The 20,925-nt window shown below is 47.7% G+C and overlaps 1 protein-coding gene across 6 annotated transcripts in view; it reads right to left on the bottom strand.

Moving 5' to 3' along the window:
• The window catches only part of LOC140425064 (tyrosine-protein phosphatase non-receptor type 3-like), a 422,164-nt gene that overhangs the window by 288,559 nt on the left and 112,680 nt on the right, over positions 1-20,925 (bottom strand). For 5 of the 6 annotated variants that reach the window (XM_072508895.1, XM_072508894.1, XM_072508892.1 and 2 more), the window contains exons 3-4: positions 10,285-10,392; positions 10,132-10,174 (exon numbers count right to left, since the gene is read on the bottom strand). In XM_072508895.1, the coding sequence (XP_072364996.1) occupies positions 10,132-10,174; positions 10,285-10,392 (151 nt within the window). Of the gene's footprint in view, positions 1-10,131; positions 10,175-10,284; positions 10,393-20,925 lie in introns of those variants that run through there. The other variant, XM_072508897.1, reaches the window with a different exon arrangement.

Raw genomic sequence — 20,925 nt, 5'->3', positions numbered from 1 at the left:
TCCGCTCCCTCATCTCCCTGTGAGCCCTGGGTGAAATTAGCTCCCTCTGACCACTGCCTTCAGCGCCTCCCAGACCACACTCACCGACAACCCCCATTATAATTGGCCTCCACATATCTTTGGATGCACTCCCGAACCCGCCCACAAACCTCCTCGTCCGCCATGTATCACTCCCGGACACAATCCTCAATCCGTGGCCAAGACCTTCGCCAACAACTTGACATTCACATTGAGAAGCGAAATCAGCCTATATGAGCCACACTGCAGGGAGTCCTTATCCCGCTCGAGGATAAGCGAGATCAAAGCCTGCAACATCATTGGGGGAAGAATTCCCTTTTTCTTCGCCTCATGAAAGGTTCTCAGCAGCAACGGGCCCAACAGTTCTGAGAACTTCCTGTAGAACTCAACCGGGAACCCATCCGGCCCCGGGGCCTTGCCCGCCTGCATACTCCCCAACCCCTTAACTAGCTCCTCCATCTCGATCGGGGTCCCCAAACCCTCTACTCGCCCCTCCTTCACCCTTGGAAACCTCAGTTGGTCCAGGAACTGCCGCATCCCCTCCTCCCCCTCCGGGAGTTCTGACTTGTACAAGTTATCATAAAAGTCCCTAAAGACCTTGTTTATTTTAGCTGGACTCCACACCGTGTTCCCCCCCATCCCTGATTCCCCCAATCTCCCTAGCCGCCTTCCTCCTCCGCAGCTGATGCACCAACATCCGACTCGCCTTCTCCCCATACTCATACACTGTTCCCTGTACCCTCCTCCACTGGGCCTCAGCTTTCCCCGTGGTCAGCAAGTCAAACTCCGTTTGGAGGCTCCGGCGCTCCTTTAACAGCCCCTCCTCGGGGATTCCGCATATCTCCTATCCACCCTCAGTATCCCCCCCACCAGTCTCTCCCTTTCCATCCACTCCCTCATCTCTCTGTGAGCCTTGATTGAAATTAGCTCCCCCCTGACCACTGCCTTCAGCGCCTCCCAGACCACACTCACCGACACCCCACATTATAATTGGCCTCCACATGGGAGAAGGAGAACTCCCTCGACCTTGGCCTGGCAAACCTCCACGGATCCACTCCCCCCATCTGATCCATAAACCCCCTCAGGACCTTGGCCGCAGCCGGCCTCTTACCCGACCTCGACCTAGACCGATCTAATGCCGGGTCCAGTACCGTATTGAAGTCCCCCCCCCATTATCAGATTACCTGCCTCCAGATCCGGAATACTGCTCAACATCCGCTTCATGAACCCTGCATCGTCCCAGTTTGGGGCATATACATTTACCAGCACCACCCGGGCCCCCTGCAGCCTGCCGCTCACCATCACATATCGATCCCTTTATCCGCCACAATACCCACCGCCTCAAATGTCACCCGCTTACTCACCAAGATTGCGACCCCCCCCCTGTTTTTCGCGTCCAGCCCAGAGTGAAAAACCTGCCCCACCCATCCCTTCCTCAGCCTGGTCTGATCCGCGATCTTCAGGTGCGTCTCCTGTAACATGGCTACATCTGCCTTTAGCCCCTTTAAGTGCGCAAACACCCGGGCCCTCTTGACCGGCCCATTCAAACCTCTCACGTTCCACGTGATCAGCCGGATCGGGGGACTACCCGCCCCCTGCCGACTAGCCATCTCCTTTTTTAGGCCAGCCACGTGCCCGCGCCTGCCGCACTCTCCAGCCCCCCAGGCGGAGGCTCCCCGCCCCGACTCTCCCTCTTACCTCCAACTCCCCCTCAGTCAGCACAGCAGCAACCCAGACCCCCCCCCCCCCCCCAAGCAACTCAACTGCTTAACCTCTCTGCTCCCCCCATTGCACTCCCGTAAGTCAACTGACTCCTGCTGACCCCGGCCGCTCCCGCCTCTGCCTCCGATCCCCCTATTGAATTCCCCCTCGAAGTCTCCAGCCCTCCCGCCACCAAAGTGGGGTGGCCAAAGTCCCCCCCCCACCCTATAAACCAATGTGGACACCAAGCCACTACCGCACCCGGCATCAGATCCCGCCCCTGTCTTTTCACGGGAAAAACCCCGCGCTCCCTGCCTGGGCCGCCCCCGCCCCCTGTGGCGCAGTTCCTTTCACCTGCAGCCTCGCCCCAATCCCCCAAAGGCCCAGGGCCACAGGCCCACACACCCCCAAGCAAGTGCGGGGAACAATCACCCCAAACAAGCACACATACAGAAATAACATCGCCCCCTCCGACTCACCAGCATCCCCCATAACATGCTACAAACCACTAATTTGAGTCCAACTTCTTATTTCTGATAAAGGTCCACGCCTCGTCCGGCGTATCAAAATAGTGGTGACAGTCCTGATACGTGACCCACAGCCGCGCCGGCTGTAACAGCCCGAACTTCACCCCCTTTCCGTGGAGAACCACCTTGGCCCGGTTGAATCCTGCCCTCTTCCTGGCCAGCTCTGCACTCCAATCCTGATAGATGCGGATTTCGGCATTCTCCCACCTGCTGCTCCGCTCCTTCTTCGCCCATCTCAGGACACACTCCTAGTCGGTGAAGCAGTGGAACCTCACCACCACGGCTCTCAGCGGCTCATTCGCCCTTGGTCTCCTCGCCAGGACTCTGTGCACCCCATCCAGCTCCAGGGGCCTCGGGAAGGCTCCCGCGCCCATCAGCATACTCAGCATCGTAGCCACGTACGCCCCAGCATCCGACTCCTCCATGCCTTCATGGTGACCCAGAATCCGCACGTTCTTTCTCCTCGACCTGTTCTCCAGATCCTAAAATTTCTCCTGCCATTTTTATCCAGCGCCTCGTGCGCTTCCACTTTGACAGCCAGGCCCAGGATCTCGTCCTCATTATCAGAGGCCTTCTGCTGCACCTCCTTGATCGCTGTCCCCTGCATCTTCTGGGTCTCCACCAGCCTTTCAATCGACGCCTTCATAGGGGCCAACATCTCCGCCTTCAATTCCGCAAAGCAGCTTCTCAAAAACTCCTGCTGCTCCAGAGACCACTGAGCCCACGCTGCCTGGTCCCCGCCCGCCGCCATCTTGCTTTTTCGCACCCGTTCTCTTCTCTAGTATCACATTTTTGACTGCTCCGCTCCTGGTCCACTCCATACAGTGCTGGGGGAACCTCACTGCTTCCTTCCCACACCGGGAATCGTCGTCCAAGTGCCGTTGGGGCTCCTTAAAAGGGCCAAAAGTCCGTTCGCAGCGGGAGCTGCCGACCGTGCGACCTACCCAGGCATAGCCGCAACCGGAAGTCCTATTTTTAATACTTTCATGGGATGTGGGCGCCACTGGCTAAGCCAGCATTTATTGTTCATCCTTAATTTTCCTCTAGAAGGGGGTGGTTGTATTATAAGGGCCTGGCACAGATAGAGTTAATGTGAGACCGAGTACAGTGCCGTCCACACAGCGAGGTAAGAGGGCACATGACCAGAAACATGAATAGGCCTAAGCATGGAGACAGCTCCTACCTTATACCCTTTACTGTACTTGTGTAAATAGTTCTAGTAGTTTAATAAGTCTAATAAATAGTTAGTTAACCTACAGAAGACTACGGTGACTTCTCAAAGACATACCGTTTTGTAACCAACACCCTCCAAACATAGTGGTGGCAAATGGGATAAAAACCTAGAGCCTTGCCAAAATACAGACAAAGCAAAATGCTAGAAGACAGAGGAGAAATTGAACAAAGCATTCTAGAATGAAAAGAAGCTCCAGAGGTAAATGCGCAGAGGAAATCACCAGTAAAAAGTTTCAAAGAAAGACTTGGAAGCTGGAGGCTGAAATTTAAAACTCCTCACTGCAGCAGAAGACTTGGAAGACCATCTTCGGAGTGCAGCGTCGACAGACCCAGCAAGGGTGGGCTCAATCTTTTAAAATTCCAGAATTCAGCAGGTCCCAAAACTCCTTTAAGTGATGGTGTCAGAATTGCATTTTGGTAAAAATATTCTGTCAAAACCCGATCCCCAAGGCAGAGCCTGAAAACATGGGCCGGAGTCTCCGTTTGGGAGATTGTGAGCTGGAAAATTGGCATAATACAACCGATTCCCCATTTTGCTGGGGGCTAGCAGAAAGGCAGCGTAGAGCTCCCAGCTCTAGCTGCCGATACGGCCCTCTGCACTTCCAATTTTGAGGCCGTACGTGCGCACGGCGGTGGCCTGCAGCGGTCGCGCCATGCTCCATGGCGGACTCAGCCTGCGGACATGGACCGCTACAGTAGTGCCCCCGGACTGCCCGCCCACATTGCCCCCAGCCCCGAATGAAGCCCCCCCTGCCCGCGGATCTGTCCTCCCCCAACTGTGGCGGCCCCAGATGAGTCCACAGCCACCACATGAGGTTCCCAAACGACTGGGACCATGAGAGTCCCACACCATCTGGAACTCGGCTGGTCGGGGACAGAGCATTGCCTGAGGCGATGGATAAGAGTACGCCGCTTTTCAGGGGACAGAGAATTCAAAATCCTGCACCGCTCCCGATTTTGCCGCCAAAACGGATTCTCCGCCCCGCCGCCTAACGCAATTTTGCCGTCGGGGAGCAGAGAATCCAGCCCTGTGTTCTCGCCCCAGATCTGAATTGTACCTGATTTGCCTTCGCCGTGCAAATTTTTGCTTGGTGAGGATTGCGAGGGATTCCGAAGGGAGTCCCTCTATCAAGCTGCAATTTTGAGCAGGTGGCACGGTAGCAAGATCCCGCAGCTGGCCCCCCCCCCCCATAGCTCAGACCCCCGCCCGATACAGGGGCCAGTCGCCCCCTCGCAGGGACCGCCTAAATAAGCAGACATTCCCAAAGCCCCTAAAATAAGGAAATCCCCCCGCACAGAGACCCCCTTAATAAAGAGACCCCTCACAGAGACCCCCTAAATAAGGATATACCCCATAGAAACCCCAAAATAAAGAGACACACCTAAATAGAGACCCCCACAGAGACCAACCTAAATAAGGAAAACCTCCAGAGGTCTTGAATTGTGGAGGGGAGGGATGCTAAGCGATGGACTTTGGGAGCAACTCCCTTAAAGAGTTACCACCTTGGCCCACAATGAGTTCCACGTTTGTCAAGACCAGTCGTTATTCTCATCCACATGATTCCTGGTCCAGAGGACTGTAGAATCACGCAGGCCAGAGAATACGGTGCCCGGCCCGGTAAGTGGATGCAAATGGGTCTTAATGATCCATTTACATCCTCCCGCTGACATGGGGCGTGAATCTCAATCCAAACAGCAACAGGGACTGGAACACTGGAAACAGATTGGCGTTGTTTTCTCCCCTCAACCGGTAACTTCGCTACCATCAGTGCGAGGCGGCACAGTAGCACAAATGGTAGCAATGCTGCCTCACAGCGCCAGGGACTCCGTTCTACTCTGGCCTTGGGTAACGGTGTGGAGTTTGCGTGTTCTCCCAGTGTCTACGATGGTTTCCTCCGGGTACTCCAGTTTCCTCCCACATTCCAAAGATGTGGCTACGTGGATTGGCCAAGATCAATGCGCAGGATTACAGGATAGAGTGGGGGAGTGGGCTGAGGTAAAGTGCTTTTCGGAGGGTTGTTGCAGAATCGATAGGCCGAATGGCCCCCTTCTGCACTGTAGGGATTCTATGGATTCTACAGAGTGAAGAAAAAGATAAACAATTAATTCAATATTTTGGGAATGGCGTGACTGCCCAGCTCAGTAATATAACAAGAAAAGGCTCCAATTTGACTAGCTCAACACTTTTAAAAGTAAACCCCTGAATAAAAGAATTTGGCCGGCAGTTAATTTCTTTATTCCAAGAGGCCATTGCCATTTTGCAAAGTCTGCCAAAGTACAGAAAATCCCTTGGACTGGGACGCTTGAAAAACATGTACAGGGACAAGAGAGGATGCAAAACCAGTGTGCCTTAATCATTCCATGAAAAGCCCCTCACCCCTCATGAATCAGGTGTAGCAGCAGATGGACTAGGTGACAAACATAGGAGTCATCGCCTTAGTCATAGAACCGGCTGCATGGTGTACTGGGATGGTCTGTAGCCATCTGGGATTGCCACTTCCCGATTACAAAATGGACACTTTGCAAAGATTGCAGGGAAGATGGACAATACTGAGAAAACAAGCAGGTTCAGGGTTTGTCTGCATATTGGAGCCGCAGCTCCCAGACAAGACCAAAACTGCAAACTCATTAGCATACTAATGGGCCATCTCCAGGGACAAAAGAGTAACATTTGAGTAAACGATACTAAGGCAGACACCCCGGCGCCAGAGGAGACCAGAACAAAGCAGGCCAACGGCCACCGAGGACATGCCCAGCCATGAGGGCAGTCACCCCTTTATTGGAGGAAATCGATAGGAACGATTGAGAAACGGCCCAATTAATTGGGGCCAAGTTCAAGGCCCGCCCAAAAGCGCGCAAAACCCCTTTTGGGTACACGAAGGATCCCCCAAGAAAGAATCGTTCTCTTGGCTCCCGCTCTCACCGAGGAGAGACCTGCCCAACAACTGCACCAGAACAAGTAAGTCCAAGGTCAACGCACGCTACCAGACAGACGACCTTAGCTGTTAGCCATTACCAGTTCCACCCCAGCAGCCTCAAACCGAACAACGGCCATTGTTCCCCTGACTGAGTGGGCGCCCGAAGCTAAGTATAGGCTTTAGCAGTAGTGATAGTTTAGTCTGCAGTGTTTGTGCATGAGTACATTTAACTGTGTGTGTAAAGAAATAAGCATTTGACTTTGAACGAACTAACTGGTGTATCGAGTCTTTGATCAGTGTTCGGTTTGAACCTTGTGGCGGTATCGAAAGGTACCTGGCGACTCTAGAGCAAAACGTAATTAGAATTAAGGAAGGCGACCATATTGACCGCCATATTCAGAGCCAAATAAAGAGAAACACAACAGGTCCCAGTCCAAATGCCGAATAGTTCCCTCCAAATTTGCGTTGACATGGCACAGCTTAATAATGCCGTAGCCAGAGAAGTTCATCCTATGTCCTCAGTGGAGGAAAGCCTGTCTAAAATCTCAAAGAGAGCGATGTTGGAGGAAAGTCTGTCTAAAATCTCGAAGAGAGTGATATTTTCAAAACTGGGTGCAAACAGCAGATTCTGCCAACTTTCTCTCGATGAGGAATCCCAGCTCCTGATATTTATTATTCCCTCCAGCAGATTCTACTTCAACCACTGCCATTTTGGATCATGTCAGCGTCAGAAATATTCCAATGTATGATGTTGGCCATTTTTCAGGACCTTCAGGAGGTAATATGCCACACGGATGATATCTTGGTTCATAATGCAACAGTGGAGGAACATGACAAAAAGCTCACAGCAGTTTCAGAGTGCCTGCAAGAGGCAGGGCTGATGCTTATGACAATGTGACTTTTCCAAAACATCATTCATTTCCTGAGACACATGGTCACTAACAAAGGTATCACGGCAGACCCCCAAAACCCAGGGTCACCAGCAAGTTCCCCACCCCATCCTCAGACCCAACTCTCTAGTGTCTCTTGAGAATGTTGAACCAGCTGGAAATTGGCACAGCCACAGAACCCTTGAGGCACCGACTTGAGAAAGACCATGTGTGGTGCTGGGACTCACATCCAGAGAAGGTGTTCACTCGCATCAAGGTGATGCTGCTCCCCACTGACATTCTGGCCCACTAAGACGCAGTTCTGCTGAGTCCATAAGCCTCGGAGCGGTTCTCTTTTAGGAACAACTGAATGGGAGTCACCGACTGGCGTAGTAAGCTTTCAGAGAGCTGTTGGACATGGAGACGAAATACACGGTCATAGAGAAGAAAGCCCTCAGTCACATGGGCATGCGAGAAGCTTTCTGACTACATCATCGGCCTCAATTTCAAAATCTAAACAGACCATGAACTACTCGTCTCCTTGTTGGACAAGAAGCTACAAAGATACAGTAAAAGCCCTCCTGAAATAGAATGAAGGCTTTCCCACAACACTGCTCACATTCAGTTCCAAGCCCTTGAAATGCAGCTTGTCCCTATCCGACCTCTGATGGGAAGGAAACTCCAATCACAGGAAACTTCCAATCCTGTCTAAAAAATTAATCCCAGGGTTGGTAACCAAGAAATATCTGGACACCCAAACAAAAGAGCTGTCGTATAGACAGGGATGGTGGTGGCGCAGTGGTATTGTCACTGAACTAGAAATTCAGAGACCCAGAGTACTGCTTTGGGGACCCAGTTTCAAACCCTAGTGTGGCAGACGGGAAAATTTGAATTACAATTAAAATCTGATGATGACTATTTTTTTTTTTACTCATTAAATTTGAGTACCCAATTCATTTTTTCCAATTAAGGGGCAATTTAGTGTGGCCAATCTACCTAGCCTGCACATCTTTGGATCGTGGGGGCGAAACCCACGCAAACACGGGAAGAATGTGCAAACTCCACACGGACAGTGACCCAGAGCCGGGATCGAACCTGGGACCTTGGCGCCGTGAGGCAGCAGTGCTAACTCACTGAGCCACCGTGCTGCCCTGATCATTGCTGATTAAAACCCCATTTGGCTCACTGAAATCTGCTGCCCTTACCTGATCTGGCCTACATGTGACTCTTAACTGTCATTCAGTTCAGGGTAGTTAGAGGTGGGCACAACGGTGGCCTAGAGGTTAGCACAGCTGCCGCACGGCGCCGAGGTCCCAGGTTCGATCCCGGCTCTGGGTCACTGTCCGTGTGGAGTTTGCACATTCTCCCAGAGTGAGAAGGTAGCGTGTGAAGGCACGGACACTTAATGGTGGGGTGGTTAGAGTTGTTTAGGAGGCCATAATAAAAGGAGTGCTACTATCTCAAAGATATATCCAAGAACTTCATTAATGTATAAGTAGCAGATTCCCTATAACAGCTGTTAAGAATATTTGGAGAATTGGTTTTATCATCAATTATCATAAAGTCCCATTCTGGAAGGAAATCTGCCATCCTTACCCTAGTACATTTTACGTCAGACCCACAGAAATGACTCTTAGATGCCCTCTGAAATTGCCCAGCAAGCCACTAAATTCAAGAGCAAATAGCAATAAATGTTGGCCTTGCCAGAAACACCCACATCCCATGAAAGATTGTGACACATTACATGAAAGAATTTTTAAAAATACATTGTCTTTCAGCCCACACTTACTGGGAACTGGAGTGAAACTGATGTGCTGTCCAATCTTACATAGCATTTCTTGAAGAGAATTCCTAGCATTACTACTACACTCTCTCTAGTTGAGCTGCTTCTCCTTCCAGCAAATGTGAGAGGTTCGAGATGCCATTGGTGGGGTGAAGGAGAAATGACTGGTAGTGTGCTACAACATAGCTACTGGGGTGATCACCTTGTCATAATATTTAAATGAGCATTCCCGAGGAATTGGATAAGGTTACAATGGGGACAAAGTATTTAGAAATGCCATATTTCTAGCAGTGCATTAACATTATCAGAATTTCTATCTTTACTTATATAATAAACTGCTGAAAATTGTGGGGAAGGCACAAGAGAACTTTGTCACCTCATTGGATAAATACTGCATTCATTTCTTCATTTACATCATGATTTATTTACTGCTTGGTCTATTCGGAGTTCTCAATAGAAGCTTGGGCATACCAAATGTTTTCTTGTCAATCAGTTTCTAATTGTTCTCCAGTGCCTCCTTTTAATTCCACAGGTAAATATTGCATAAAAGATCAAACTTGATTGTGACACTTACAAATAAATAAATATTCCAACACTAACTAAGGCTCAAAGTTCATGAGGCTCACTTAAGGCTCATAGTGAGAGGTTGCATAGTTATGGAGCTGCAAACCCAACAATATTTTCAGGTCAGGAAGGCAAGGAAGAAAGATACTTGTATTTGAAAAAGGATTGAACCATGTCACCAGTTCCTTTCACAATAGTTTCAAGTTAGCTCCATGCCACCAGTAGAGGTGATAGTGTGTGTGTGTGTGGGGGGGGGGGGGGGGAATCAAGCACTTTGTCAAAAGGTTAGGAGGTAAGACTGTTTACTTTAAAAAGTTTTGTAAATTCTGAAATACAACTGCCTGTTTACTAAGGCACACATTCCTTCATATTTGTATACATTTGTACAAAGACACTACATTTATTTACATTAGTTCCATTTTAATTTAAGGAAGCAACTAAAACATAGTGGCTAAATAATTCAACAAACAGTTTTGGGAGGTTAATAACATTTAGTTATAGTAAGTCACTACGCTTACCTTTAAGCTGTTTCCTGATAGGTTTGCTAGGTTCAAGCCACCTCTGTGCATGAAATATTAGTAAATCCACATTAGATTTTACGATCAAGTTAGTAACAAAATGCATGCATAGAAGAAAAAAATGTTCAAATTTTTTAAATAATATATGCTTACAGGACATTCTATTGAATCATCTATAAATTGTAAACCAAAATATTCCTTTTCAATCAAGTCCAGGTGTTTATAGACCATGTCCAACAGAACTTGACCAGCATCTTGTTTCTGCAAAACAAAATATTTTTTTATAGTAAGAGCATATCATCTGGGTACCAGGTTCCCACAGCTCACCAAATATTGAAAACTGATATAGAAACAGAAAATGCTGAAATACTCATCAGGTCACCTGTGGAGAGAGAAACAGTTAACTTTTCAAGTCAATAACTTTTCAATTTCAATTTCAATTGAAAAAATCAGATTTCAATTTCTGATAAGAGGGTAAGAACATGGTTAAATTAATAAATGAATGCTTTGTATCTGTCACAAAGGAAGTGGATGATGTAATGGTTACAGTAAAAAGAGGGCAGCATGGTAGCACAGTGGTTAGCACTGTTGCTTCACAGTGCCAGGGTCCCAGGTTCGATTCACGGCTTGGGTGACTGTCTGTGTGGAGTCTGCATGTTCTCCGTGTGTTTGCGTGGGTTTCCTCTGGGTGCCCCGGTTTCCTCCCACAAGTCCCAAAAGGCGTGCTGTTAGGTGAATTGGACATTCTGAATTCTCCGTCTATGTACCCGAACAGGCGCCGTGTTGTGGTGACTCGGGGCTTTTCACAGTGACTTCAATGCAGTGTTAATGTAACCCTACTTGTGACAATAAAGATTATTATTATTAAGTTATGGAAATGATGATAATAGAGAAAGTATACTAAAAATACTGAAAGTTGCTCAGTCACAGATGGTCCAGATATACTGCATCCTAGTTTGCTGAAAGTAGTAAAGGTAGAAATAACAGGAAGACTGGTCACAATCTTTCAATTCTCGTTAGATATAATAGTGCCGGAGGACAGGATGGTTGCTAATGATATATCACTATTCAACAAAGGGAAAATAGATAAACCAGAAAACTGCAGGAATCAACCCAAAATTGATGTTCAGGGCAGACAGTGGACTAATAATACAGAGACCCAGGAAAATGCTCTGGGGACCGGGGTTCGAATTCCCCCACGGCAGATCAGAGAATCATCGAATCTACGGCACAGGCCCTTCGGCCCAAACTGCTCTATGCCAACCAAAAAGCCCATCTAAGCTAACCCCATTTGCCTACATTTGGCCCATATCCCTCTAAATCTTTCCTATCCATGTATCTGTCCAAATACCTTTTAAATGTTGTCTGCCTCAACCACTTCCTCTGGTTCTTGATTCCCCAACCCTGGGAAAAAGACTGAGTACACTCACCCTATCCATGCCCCTCATGATCTTATACACTTCTATAAGATCACCCATCAGTCTCCTACGCTCCAAAGAAAAAAGTCCTAGCCTGTCCAATATCTCCCTATAACTTAGTCCCTTGAGTCCTGGCAACATCCTTGTAAATTTCGTCTGCACTCTCTCCAGTTTAATAACATCTTTCCTTTAGCAAGGCGACCAAAACTGAACACAATTTCCAGGTGCAGCCTCACCAATGTCCTGTACAACTGCAACATACTTCCCAACTTCTATAATCAATGCCCTGACTGATGAAGGCCAGCATGCCAAAAGCCTCAATTACTGCCCTAGCTACCTATGACTCTACCTTTAGAGAACTGTGCACCTGAACTCCAAGTTCCCTCTGTTCCACGATACTCCCTCAGGTCCTACCATTCAATGTGAAAGTCCTACCTTGATTTGGCTTATCTGTATTGAACGCCATTTGCCATTTCTCAGCCCACTTCCCCAGCTGATCATGATCCTGCTGTAATTTTTTATAACCTTCCTCATTGTCTACAATACCACCTATTTTAGTGTCATCTGAAAACTTACTGATCATGTCTTGTACATTCTCATCCAAATCGCTGACATAGATATCAAACAGCACTGACCCCTGAGGCACACCACTAGTCACAGGCCTCTAGTCTTCCACCAGTACCCTCTGTTTTCTACCATTATGCCAATTGTTTATCCAATTTGCCTGCTCTCCCTGGATTCCATGTGATCTAACCTTCCAGAGCAGCCTACCATGTGGAACTTTATCAAAGGCCTTATTGAAGTCCATATAGAATACGTTGACTGCTCTGCCTTCATCAACATTCCTGGTTACTTCATCAAAGAACTCTACCAAATTTGTACGGCATGATCTCCCTTGCACAAAGCCGTGCTGACTATTCCTAATCAAACCTGTATATCTTATCCCTCAGAATCCTCTCTAGTAATTTACCCACCACAGATGTTAGGCTTACCGATCTATAATTCCCAGGTTTTTATTTGCAGCCCTTCTTAAATAAGGGCACAACATTTGCTACCCTCCAGTCTACTGGTACCTCACCCACGGCTAACGATGATGCAAATATTTCAGTCCAAACCCCCGCAATTTCTTCTCTAGCCTCACGTAGTGTTCTTGGATATACCTGTTCAGGGACAGCAGATTTATCCACCTTCTTATGTCTTAATACGTCCATCACCTCCTCTACTGTAATGCGAATTGTCCCCAATATATTGCCACTAACGTTCCCAGTCTTCCTCCACGGTAAACACAGAGGTGAAATATTCATTGAGAACCTCGCCCATCTCCTGTGGTTCCACACATAAATGTCCACTTTGGTCCTCGAGGAGTCTTATTCTCTCTCCAGTTATTCTTTTTCCTTTAATATACTTAAAGATCTCTTTGGATTCACCTTAATCCTCTCGACCAAAGCTACCTCATGCCCTCTTTTGTCCTCCTAATTTCCTTCTTGAGTATACTCCTGTATCCCTGTACACCTCCAGGGAATCCCTTGATTCCAGCTGCTTGTACCTGAGCCATGCCTCCTTTTTCCTGGCCAAAACCTCAATATGTTCTGTCATCCAGGGTTCCCTACTCCTGCCAGCCTTGCCCTTCACCCTAACAGGAACGTATAGACCCTGAACTCTAGCTATTTCACTTTTAAAGGCCTCCCACTTGCCAGAAGTCCTATTACCCTCAAACAAGTTACTCCAATCAACCCTTGCAAGTTCTTGTCTAATTCTATCAAAATTTGCCTTGCCCCAATTTAGAACTTGCACCTGTGGACCAGTTTTGTCCCTTTCCATAACTATTTAAAAATTAATAGAAGTATGGTCAGTGATCCCAAAGTGGTCCCCCAACGTCATCTCAGTCACTTGCCCTGCCCTATTTCCCCAAGAGTAGGTCAGGTTTTGCCCTTTCCCGAGTAGGACCCTTGAACCCGAACAGGCGCCGGAATGTGGTGACACAGTAACGTCATTGCAGTGTTAATGTAAGCCTACTTGTGACAATAAAGATTGTTATTATTATTACATACTGCCTGAGGAAACTTTCCTGAACACACTTAACAAACTCCACCTCATCTAAGCCCTTAACACGATGGCAGTCTCAATCTATGTTAGGAAAATTAAAATCCCCTACTATGACAACCCTCTTACTCCTGTAAGTCTCCCCAATCTCCCTGCAAATTTGTTCTTCTAATTCCCATTGACTATTTGGGGACCTATAGTACAACCCCAATAAGGTCACCATCCTCTTCTTATTTCTTAGTCCCACCCACAAAGTCTCACTGGATGATCCCTTAAATATTTCATCGCTGACTACTGCCATGATGCTCCCCCAATCAAAAATGCAACTCCCTCTCCTCTCTTCCCTCCACCACTGTTCTGCCTAAAGCACCTGTACCCTGGACATTAAGCTGCCAGTCCTGTCCCTCCCTTAGCCATGTTTCAGTTTTGGCTATAATATTCCAGTCCCACCTACTTATCCATGGTCTAAGTTCACAAGCCTTACGCGTCAGCCCTCTTGCATTGAAATAGATGCAATTTAATCCAACAGGTTTCCCCTGCTCCCTGCCATGCTCCTGCCTATCATGTCTATTCAGCTTGTCGTTGCGGAGTACTGCATCTCTTTTCAGTCCCTCATTTGATTCCCTGCTGCTGAGGATCTCATCCCCCTGCCAATCTTGTTGAAACTCTCCCTTGTAGTACTAGCAAATCTGCCCCCAGGATATTGATCCCTCTCCAGTTCAGTTGCAACCCGTCCCTCTTAAGCAGGTCACCTCTGCCCCAGAAAAGATCCCAATGGTCTAAGAATCTGAATCTCTGCCAGCTGCACCAATTCTTTAGCCAAGCATTCACCTGCCATATTCTCCTGCTCTTACCCTCAGTAGAACGTGGCACTGGAAGTGATACAGAGATTACCACCCTCGAGGTCCTGCTTCGTAACCTTTTTTCTAGCTCTATAGTCACTCCTCAGGACCGCACCCCTTTTTCTATTTATGTAATTTGTGCCAACGTACACAACAACTTCTGGCTGCTCCCCCTCCCCCTGGGGAATGATGAAATTTGAATTAAACAAAAAAGATCTGGAATTAATTGAAGTCTAATGATCATGAAACCATTGTTGATGATCATGAAACCATTGTTGATTGTCATGATCTGCCATCCTCACCTGGTCCGACCTACATGTGACTCCAGATCCACAGCATTATGGTTGTCTTAAATGCCCTCAATACAAAGGCAATTAGGGATTCGCAATAAATGCTGGCCCAGCCAGCGATACCCACAACCCACAAATGAAATTTACAAAACTATCAGGGACAAAATTAACTTTCATTTGGAAATTCCTGGGTTAATCAAGGAGAACCAATATAAATTTTTAAAGTCAAATCATTTATGAGTATTTTGGTTGAATTCTTTTGATGAGGTAATACAGAAGGTTGATCAAGGTATTGCAGTAGTTGTATATATGGACTTTCAAGGCATTCAACAATATGCCGCATTGATACATAGTGTCATGGGAATGTCACTTTAAGAACTGTTTGTCTTCTCAAGTGGCTGCAGTGATGTCAATATGTGGGTGGAGCTGAGCTCTGGCTCTACTTTTTACTTTCATTTTGAGCTGGAAGCTGTTTTGGTTGCTAAGTTTTAGTTTCGTTTTCAGTTGGGGAGCTGCATTCAAGCAAGAAGGTGTATTTTGATTTCTCTCTCTACCTACTAAAGAATGTCTCCAAATCACTTGATGATTTCAAAGTAACAACTGTTTCTGTAACGAATACAAAAAAGGTTTTTTTGACTTATGGATGTTGTTAGGAAAGTTATTAAGGGTTACCTGTAGAGCATTGTATCTGTGGGGATTATCAGTGTTGATAGTTGATAAGATGTTTACTGTGTGTTTATAAAATGTTATCTGGATTCATAGAATAAACATGGTTTTTGTTTAAACATATTTCAGATCTCTGTTGCATCACACCTGTAGAGTGGGCCCTTGTGCTCCCCATAACCAAAATCTATTTAAAGTTGTGAATCTGGTGAACTCCATGATATACTTTGGTGTTCTCTAAACCCTGGCCCATAATAATAGATACATAGAAGATAGGAGCAAGAGGAGGCTTTTTGGACCTTCAAGCCTGCTCCGCCATTCATCACCATCATGGCTGATCATCCAACTCACGAGCCTAATCCTGCTTTCGCCCCATAGCCTTTGATCCCATTCTCCCCAAGTACTATATCTAGCCGCCTCTTGAATGCATTCAATGATTTAGCATCAATTACATCCTGTGGTAATGAATTCCACAGGTTCACCACACTTTAGGTGAAGAAATGTCTCCTCATCTCTGTCCTAAATGGTTTACCCTGAATCCTCAAGACTGTGATCCCTGGTTCTGGACACACCCATCATTGGTAACATCTTCCCTGCATCTATCCTGTCTAGTCCTGTTAGAATTTTATAAGTCTCTATGAGATCCCCCCCTCATTCTTCTGAACTCCAGCGAGAACAATCCCAACCTAGTCAATCTCTCCTCATATGACAGTCCCGCCATCCCTGGAATCAGTCTGGTAAACCGTCGCTGCACTCCCTCGAGAGCAAGAACATCCTTCCTCAGAGAAGGAGACCAAAACTGCACACGATACTCCAGGCGTGGCCTCACAAAGGCCCTGTACAACTGCAGCAACACATCCCTGCTCCTATACTCGAAACCTCTCGCAATGAAGGTCAACATACCATTAGCCTTCTTTACCGCCTGCTGGACCTGCAGGCTTACCTTCAGCAACTGGTGCACAAGGACACCCAGGTCCTGCTGCACACTCCCCTCTCCCAATTTACAACTATTCAGGTAGTAATCTGCCTTCCTGTTTTTGCTTCCAAAGTGAATAACCTCACACTTATTCAAATTATAGGAGGCTTATGCCATGGAATTAAGAGGAAGTAGCAGTGTGAATACAAAATTGGCTCAGTGGCAGGAAGCAAATGGTGGCGGTGGATGGTGTTTTTCAGATTGAGGTGGTTGACAATGGTGTTTCCCAAAGGGTCAGTTTTGGATCCATTACTTTTTGCAATTTTTATAAATGACCTAGACTCGGGTGCATGAGGTAGTATTGTAAAGTTTGCAGCCAATACAAAATTTGGAAAAATAGTAGATAGTGGTAAGGATAGTTATGTGCTTTAGGGTGACATAGACAGGCTAGTGTAAGGGATTGGTTAGCTCAGTTGGCTAGATGGTCAGTTTGTGATGCGGAACAACGTCAACAGAGCAGGTGCAATTCACATACTGGTTGAGGTCATCCATGAAGGCCTACCTTCTCAACCTTGCCCCTTGCCTGAGGTGTGGCGACCCTCAGATTAAACCAGTACTAGTTAGCTCTCTTTCAAAAGTGGAGAGGAGTCTACAGTCCTCAGCGATAATGGGAACTTTCATTCAGTGAAATGGGCAGGGTATGGCAGATGTCATGAAAATGGAGAAGTATGAAGTGATCCACCTTGTGAGGACTCATATGGAAATGCATTATACTTTATATTATCTTGCATTTAGACATGAACACAGAGATCTTGGTATTCCTATACACAGATCATTAAAGGTAGCAGAGCAAGCATATGAAGTGGTTAAAAAGCATAATGGTTATTTAGGTTTATAAATGGAGGAGCAGAACAGATACATCAAAGAAAGCATGTTAGAACTTTATAAATCACTTGGTAGACCTCCGGCTGGAATGCCATGCACAATTCAGGACTACACACTTCAAGAAAGATGTAATGCATGAAAAAAGACACAAAGGAAGTTTATCAGGAGTTCAGCATCAATGAGACATTTCAGCTAAGAAGTTGGAAAAGTTACGACTGTTCTCCTTGGAACTGAGAAATTTAAGAAGTGACACAATAGAATTTTCAAGATAGTGAAAGAGTTTGGTAGAATGATTACAAAAGACTATTCCCTCCACTGAGTGGCTCAATAACTGGAGGTCATAGATTCAAAATAATTGGCAGAACATCTCGTTGGGAAATGAGAAGATTTTGCATTCAGTCAGTGAGATATGGAGCACACCAGTTGAAAAGATGATAACCTGGATTCCATAAATTATTCAAAAGAGAACTGGACAGGAACTTAAGAACGTGAAACTTATATGGACAAAAGGTTAGGTTTTGGGTCTAAGTACAACTCTCTTCCAAAGGCCCAGCACTGGCACATTAAGCCACATGGCCTTCCTTTGTAGGTTTCTCTGATTGCATGAGCTACAAAAGTGCACATTTTCCCTGAAACTCTCAGCCCAAGTGTAGTTTGCAGTTCTTGGTGACATTTTTTCTTCCCACACCATACCCAATCCCAAGCAAAAAGAAAAATCAAGGAGTAAATTTGAGAGATGGAAGCAAAAGAGACTGAACAACTGAAAGACATCAGAGACAAGAAACTATGTGATCATATTTTTCAACTTGTCATATGCATCATTGAGACAGATGCGTTACATATTAAATTAGGCACTTAGGGTTAACTTGATTGCAAGATCATTAAGTACCTGCAGGATCTATTGCCCCTGAAAGGGGCACTGTGGTGGGGATTTTCAATGATAAAGGTGTCACATTGTAACACATATTAGTTGCAATTCATTGCAACTGTCTCACTTTTCACATTTGCACAATCTGGCCAGAGATTCCATAAAACACTGAAAATGGAGCTATATTCGGGGTGTCGAACTTGCCGGAGCTCCAGACAGGGGCGGGGCAGATGTCTTGGCCTTTGCCTTGCTGGTGGAGAGGAGGCGGATCTTATTGGGTTGGAGGTCAATTGCTCCACCCTGTGCCTCAAGTTTCTAAGCCTAGAGAAGGTGAAATTTATTTTTAGAGGGAATGAGGAGGTGTTTCATAAAATATGTCGTCTGTTCATATCTCACATATGTTAGTTACATGTGTAGTTAATTTATGTAAAATATTTTTTTTGAAAAAGCTAATAAAAATATGTATTTAAAAAACGAAAAATCCTGAAAATTATTATTAATTTCTTCCATTTGTACTGTTTCTTAAAAGCTTGAAAATAAAGTTTTCTACACCCATTTGTACTTAGAAATTGTAACTGGGATCCTACAACTGGCATAAGACCTCAATTTGGATATTTAAGCAACCTTGGGCGTCATTCTCCGACCCCCCAGCGGGGAATCCCGCCCCCGCCGGTTGCCGAAGTCTCCGGCACCGGATATTCGGCGGGGGCGGGAATTGGGCCGCACCGGTTGGCGGGCCCCCCCCCGCTGGATTCTCCGTCCCGGATGGGCCGAAGTCCCGCCGATAAATTGCCTGTCCCGCCGGCGTGGATTAAACCACCTTTTGAACGGCGGGACAAGGAGGCGTGGGCAGGCTCTGGGGTCCGCGGGGCGATCTGGCCCCGGGGGGTGCCCCCACGGTGGCCTGGCCCATGATCAGGGCCCACCGATCCGCGGGCGGGCCTGTGCCGTGGGGGCGCTCTTTCCCTTCCGCCTCCTCCACGGTCTCCACCATGGCGGAGGCAGAAGAGACCCCCTCCACTGCGCATGCGCGGGAAACTGTCAGCGGCCGCTGACGCTCCCGCACATGGCCGCCCCGACATGTCATCTCTGTGCCAGCTGGCGGGGCAACAAAGGCAGTTTCCGCCAGCTGGCGGGGCGGAAATTCCTCCGACGTCGGCCTAGCCCCTCAATGTTGAGGATCGGCCCCGAAAGATGCGGAGCATTCCGCACCTTTGGGCCGGCGCGATGCCCGTCTGATTGGCACCGTTTTGGGCGCCAGTCGGCAGACATCGCGCCGTTTCGGGAGAATTTCCCCCCTTATCTCTGCTTCAGTCTTCCCAACCATTTATTGGCCCCCAAGAAAACTGTATCAGGAAGGCTTTGCTGGTGCTCCCCCTCTCCCATGATTTTCAATTTCTGTTAGCCTATTCCTCAGGTAAGAAATGAGGGACTGGCAGCTAAAATCATTCCCCTCATATCAGTGTTTCAGTGATTTTTTAAATGAGAATTCTAGTTGAATTTTCATAAGATAATTGCTAACTCTTTACATCTGTGGGATGAAGTAAAATCAATAAAGCAGAAAGATAAATATAATCTTCTTCTTGTATCTAATCTTGGGAAGTGAGCGACAAGTATTCATGGCTACTTGACTGGAGAGCACTGAGTCAACCACAACGGGGAAACAAAATCACAGGCACAGCAGACTGGATAGAGGGGGCAGGTTGTCTTCTTTAAAGGGCATTAGTGAACAAATTAGGTTTGGTGCTGGGCGACAAAATACCAGACACGCTGAATTCAAAATCACAATTCCCCTCCCCCCCCACTATTGGAATTTCAACTACAACCTTTGGGATGCTAGTCCAGTACCATAATCCATTATACCATATAAATTAAAATCTGGTGAGGGCATAGGAGAGGAGAACACATGCGGGCAAGGGCACAGGAGAGCGAGGACAGAGGACGGAGAGGGCAGAGGATGGGAGGAGGGGGCGAGGGCAGAGGAGGGGAGGAAGAGGGCAAAGGAGGGGAGAACATAGGAGGAAAGAGCGAGGGGAAGAAAGGGCACAGGAGATGGGCTGGAAGCAGTGGGGCGTGAATCCCGCGACGCCCTTCAGTCGCTGGGCCGCCGATTCTCCCGAGAATCGGCGGCAATGGCGCCGGTGCGGTGGCTGCGGCGTCGGTCAGGGGCCAGCAATTCTCCGTGCTCGACAGGCCGAGTGCCCGGCGAGTTCGGCTGAGTCCTGCCGGCGTTGTTCGCACGTGGTCCTACCCGGCGGGACCTCGACATTCTGGCTGCGGGGGCAGTCCTGGTTTTTGGGGGCAGGGGGGGGGAGATCCAACTTCGGGGGGGCCTCCAAGGTGGCCAGGCCTGCGATCAGGGGCTACTGATCAGTGGGCAGGCTAATTCCGGGGGGGGGGGGGGGGGGGGCCTATGTTCCTCTGCGCCGGGCCCCTGTAGGGCTCCGCCACGTTGCGTAGAGGCCAGCGCGGGATGGCAACCCACACGCATGCGCGGACCGGCGCCACCCGTGCTGGGGCCCGTATCGGCAGCTGGAGCTGCGTGAAGCGCTCCAGTGCCATGCTGGCTCACTGTGGGTTGGGGGATCTCTGCTCCTAGCAGCCAGATGACGCCGTCGTAAAACGCTCCGGCGTTTACGACGGCGTCAACACTTAGCTCCATTATCAGACAATCCCGCCCGTGGTATGGGGAACAGAGATAGGATAGTTTAGGAAGACTGGAATGGGGTTGATAGAAGGGATGACAAGAATTGGATGGCGATCGCAAGAGAGACATGGCATGGGAACGATGGAAAGGTATTTGATTGGGATTTTAATAAGTGCTGCTGCAATAAAGATACTAATTTTACCATAAATATTTTGCGGGTCT

This window comes from Scyliorhinus torazame, chromosome 6, assembly GCF_047496885.1.
Source record: "Scyliorhinus torazame isolate Kashiwa2021f chromosome 6, sScyTor2.1, whole genome shotgun sequence".
Classification (NCBI taxonomy): domain Eukaryota; kingdom Metazoa; phylum Chordata; class Chondrichthyes; order Carcharhiniformes; family Scyliorhinidae; genus Scyliorhinus; species Scyliorhinus torazame.
Note: the sequence above shows the minus strand (reverse complement) of the source record. Positions and strands in the feature narration are given on the sequence as shown.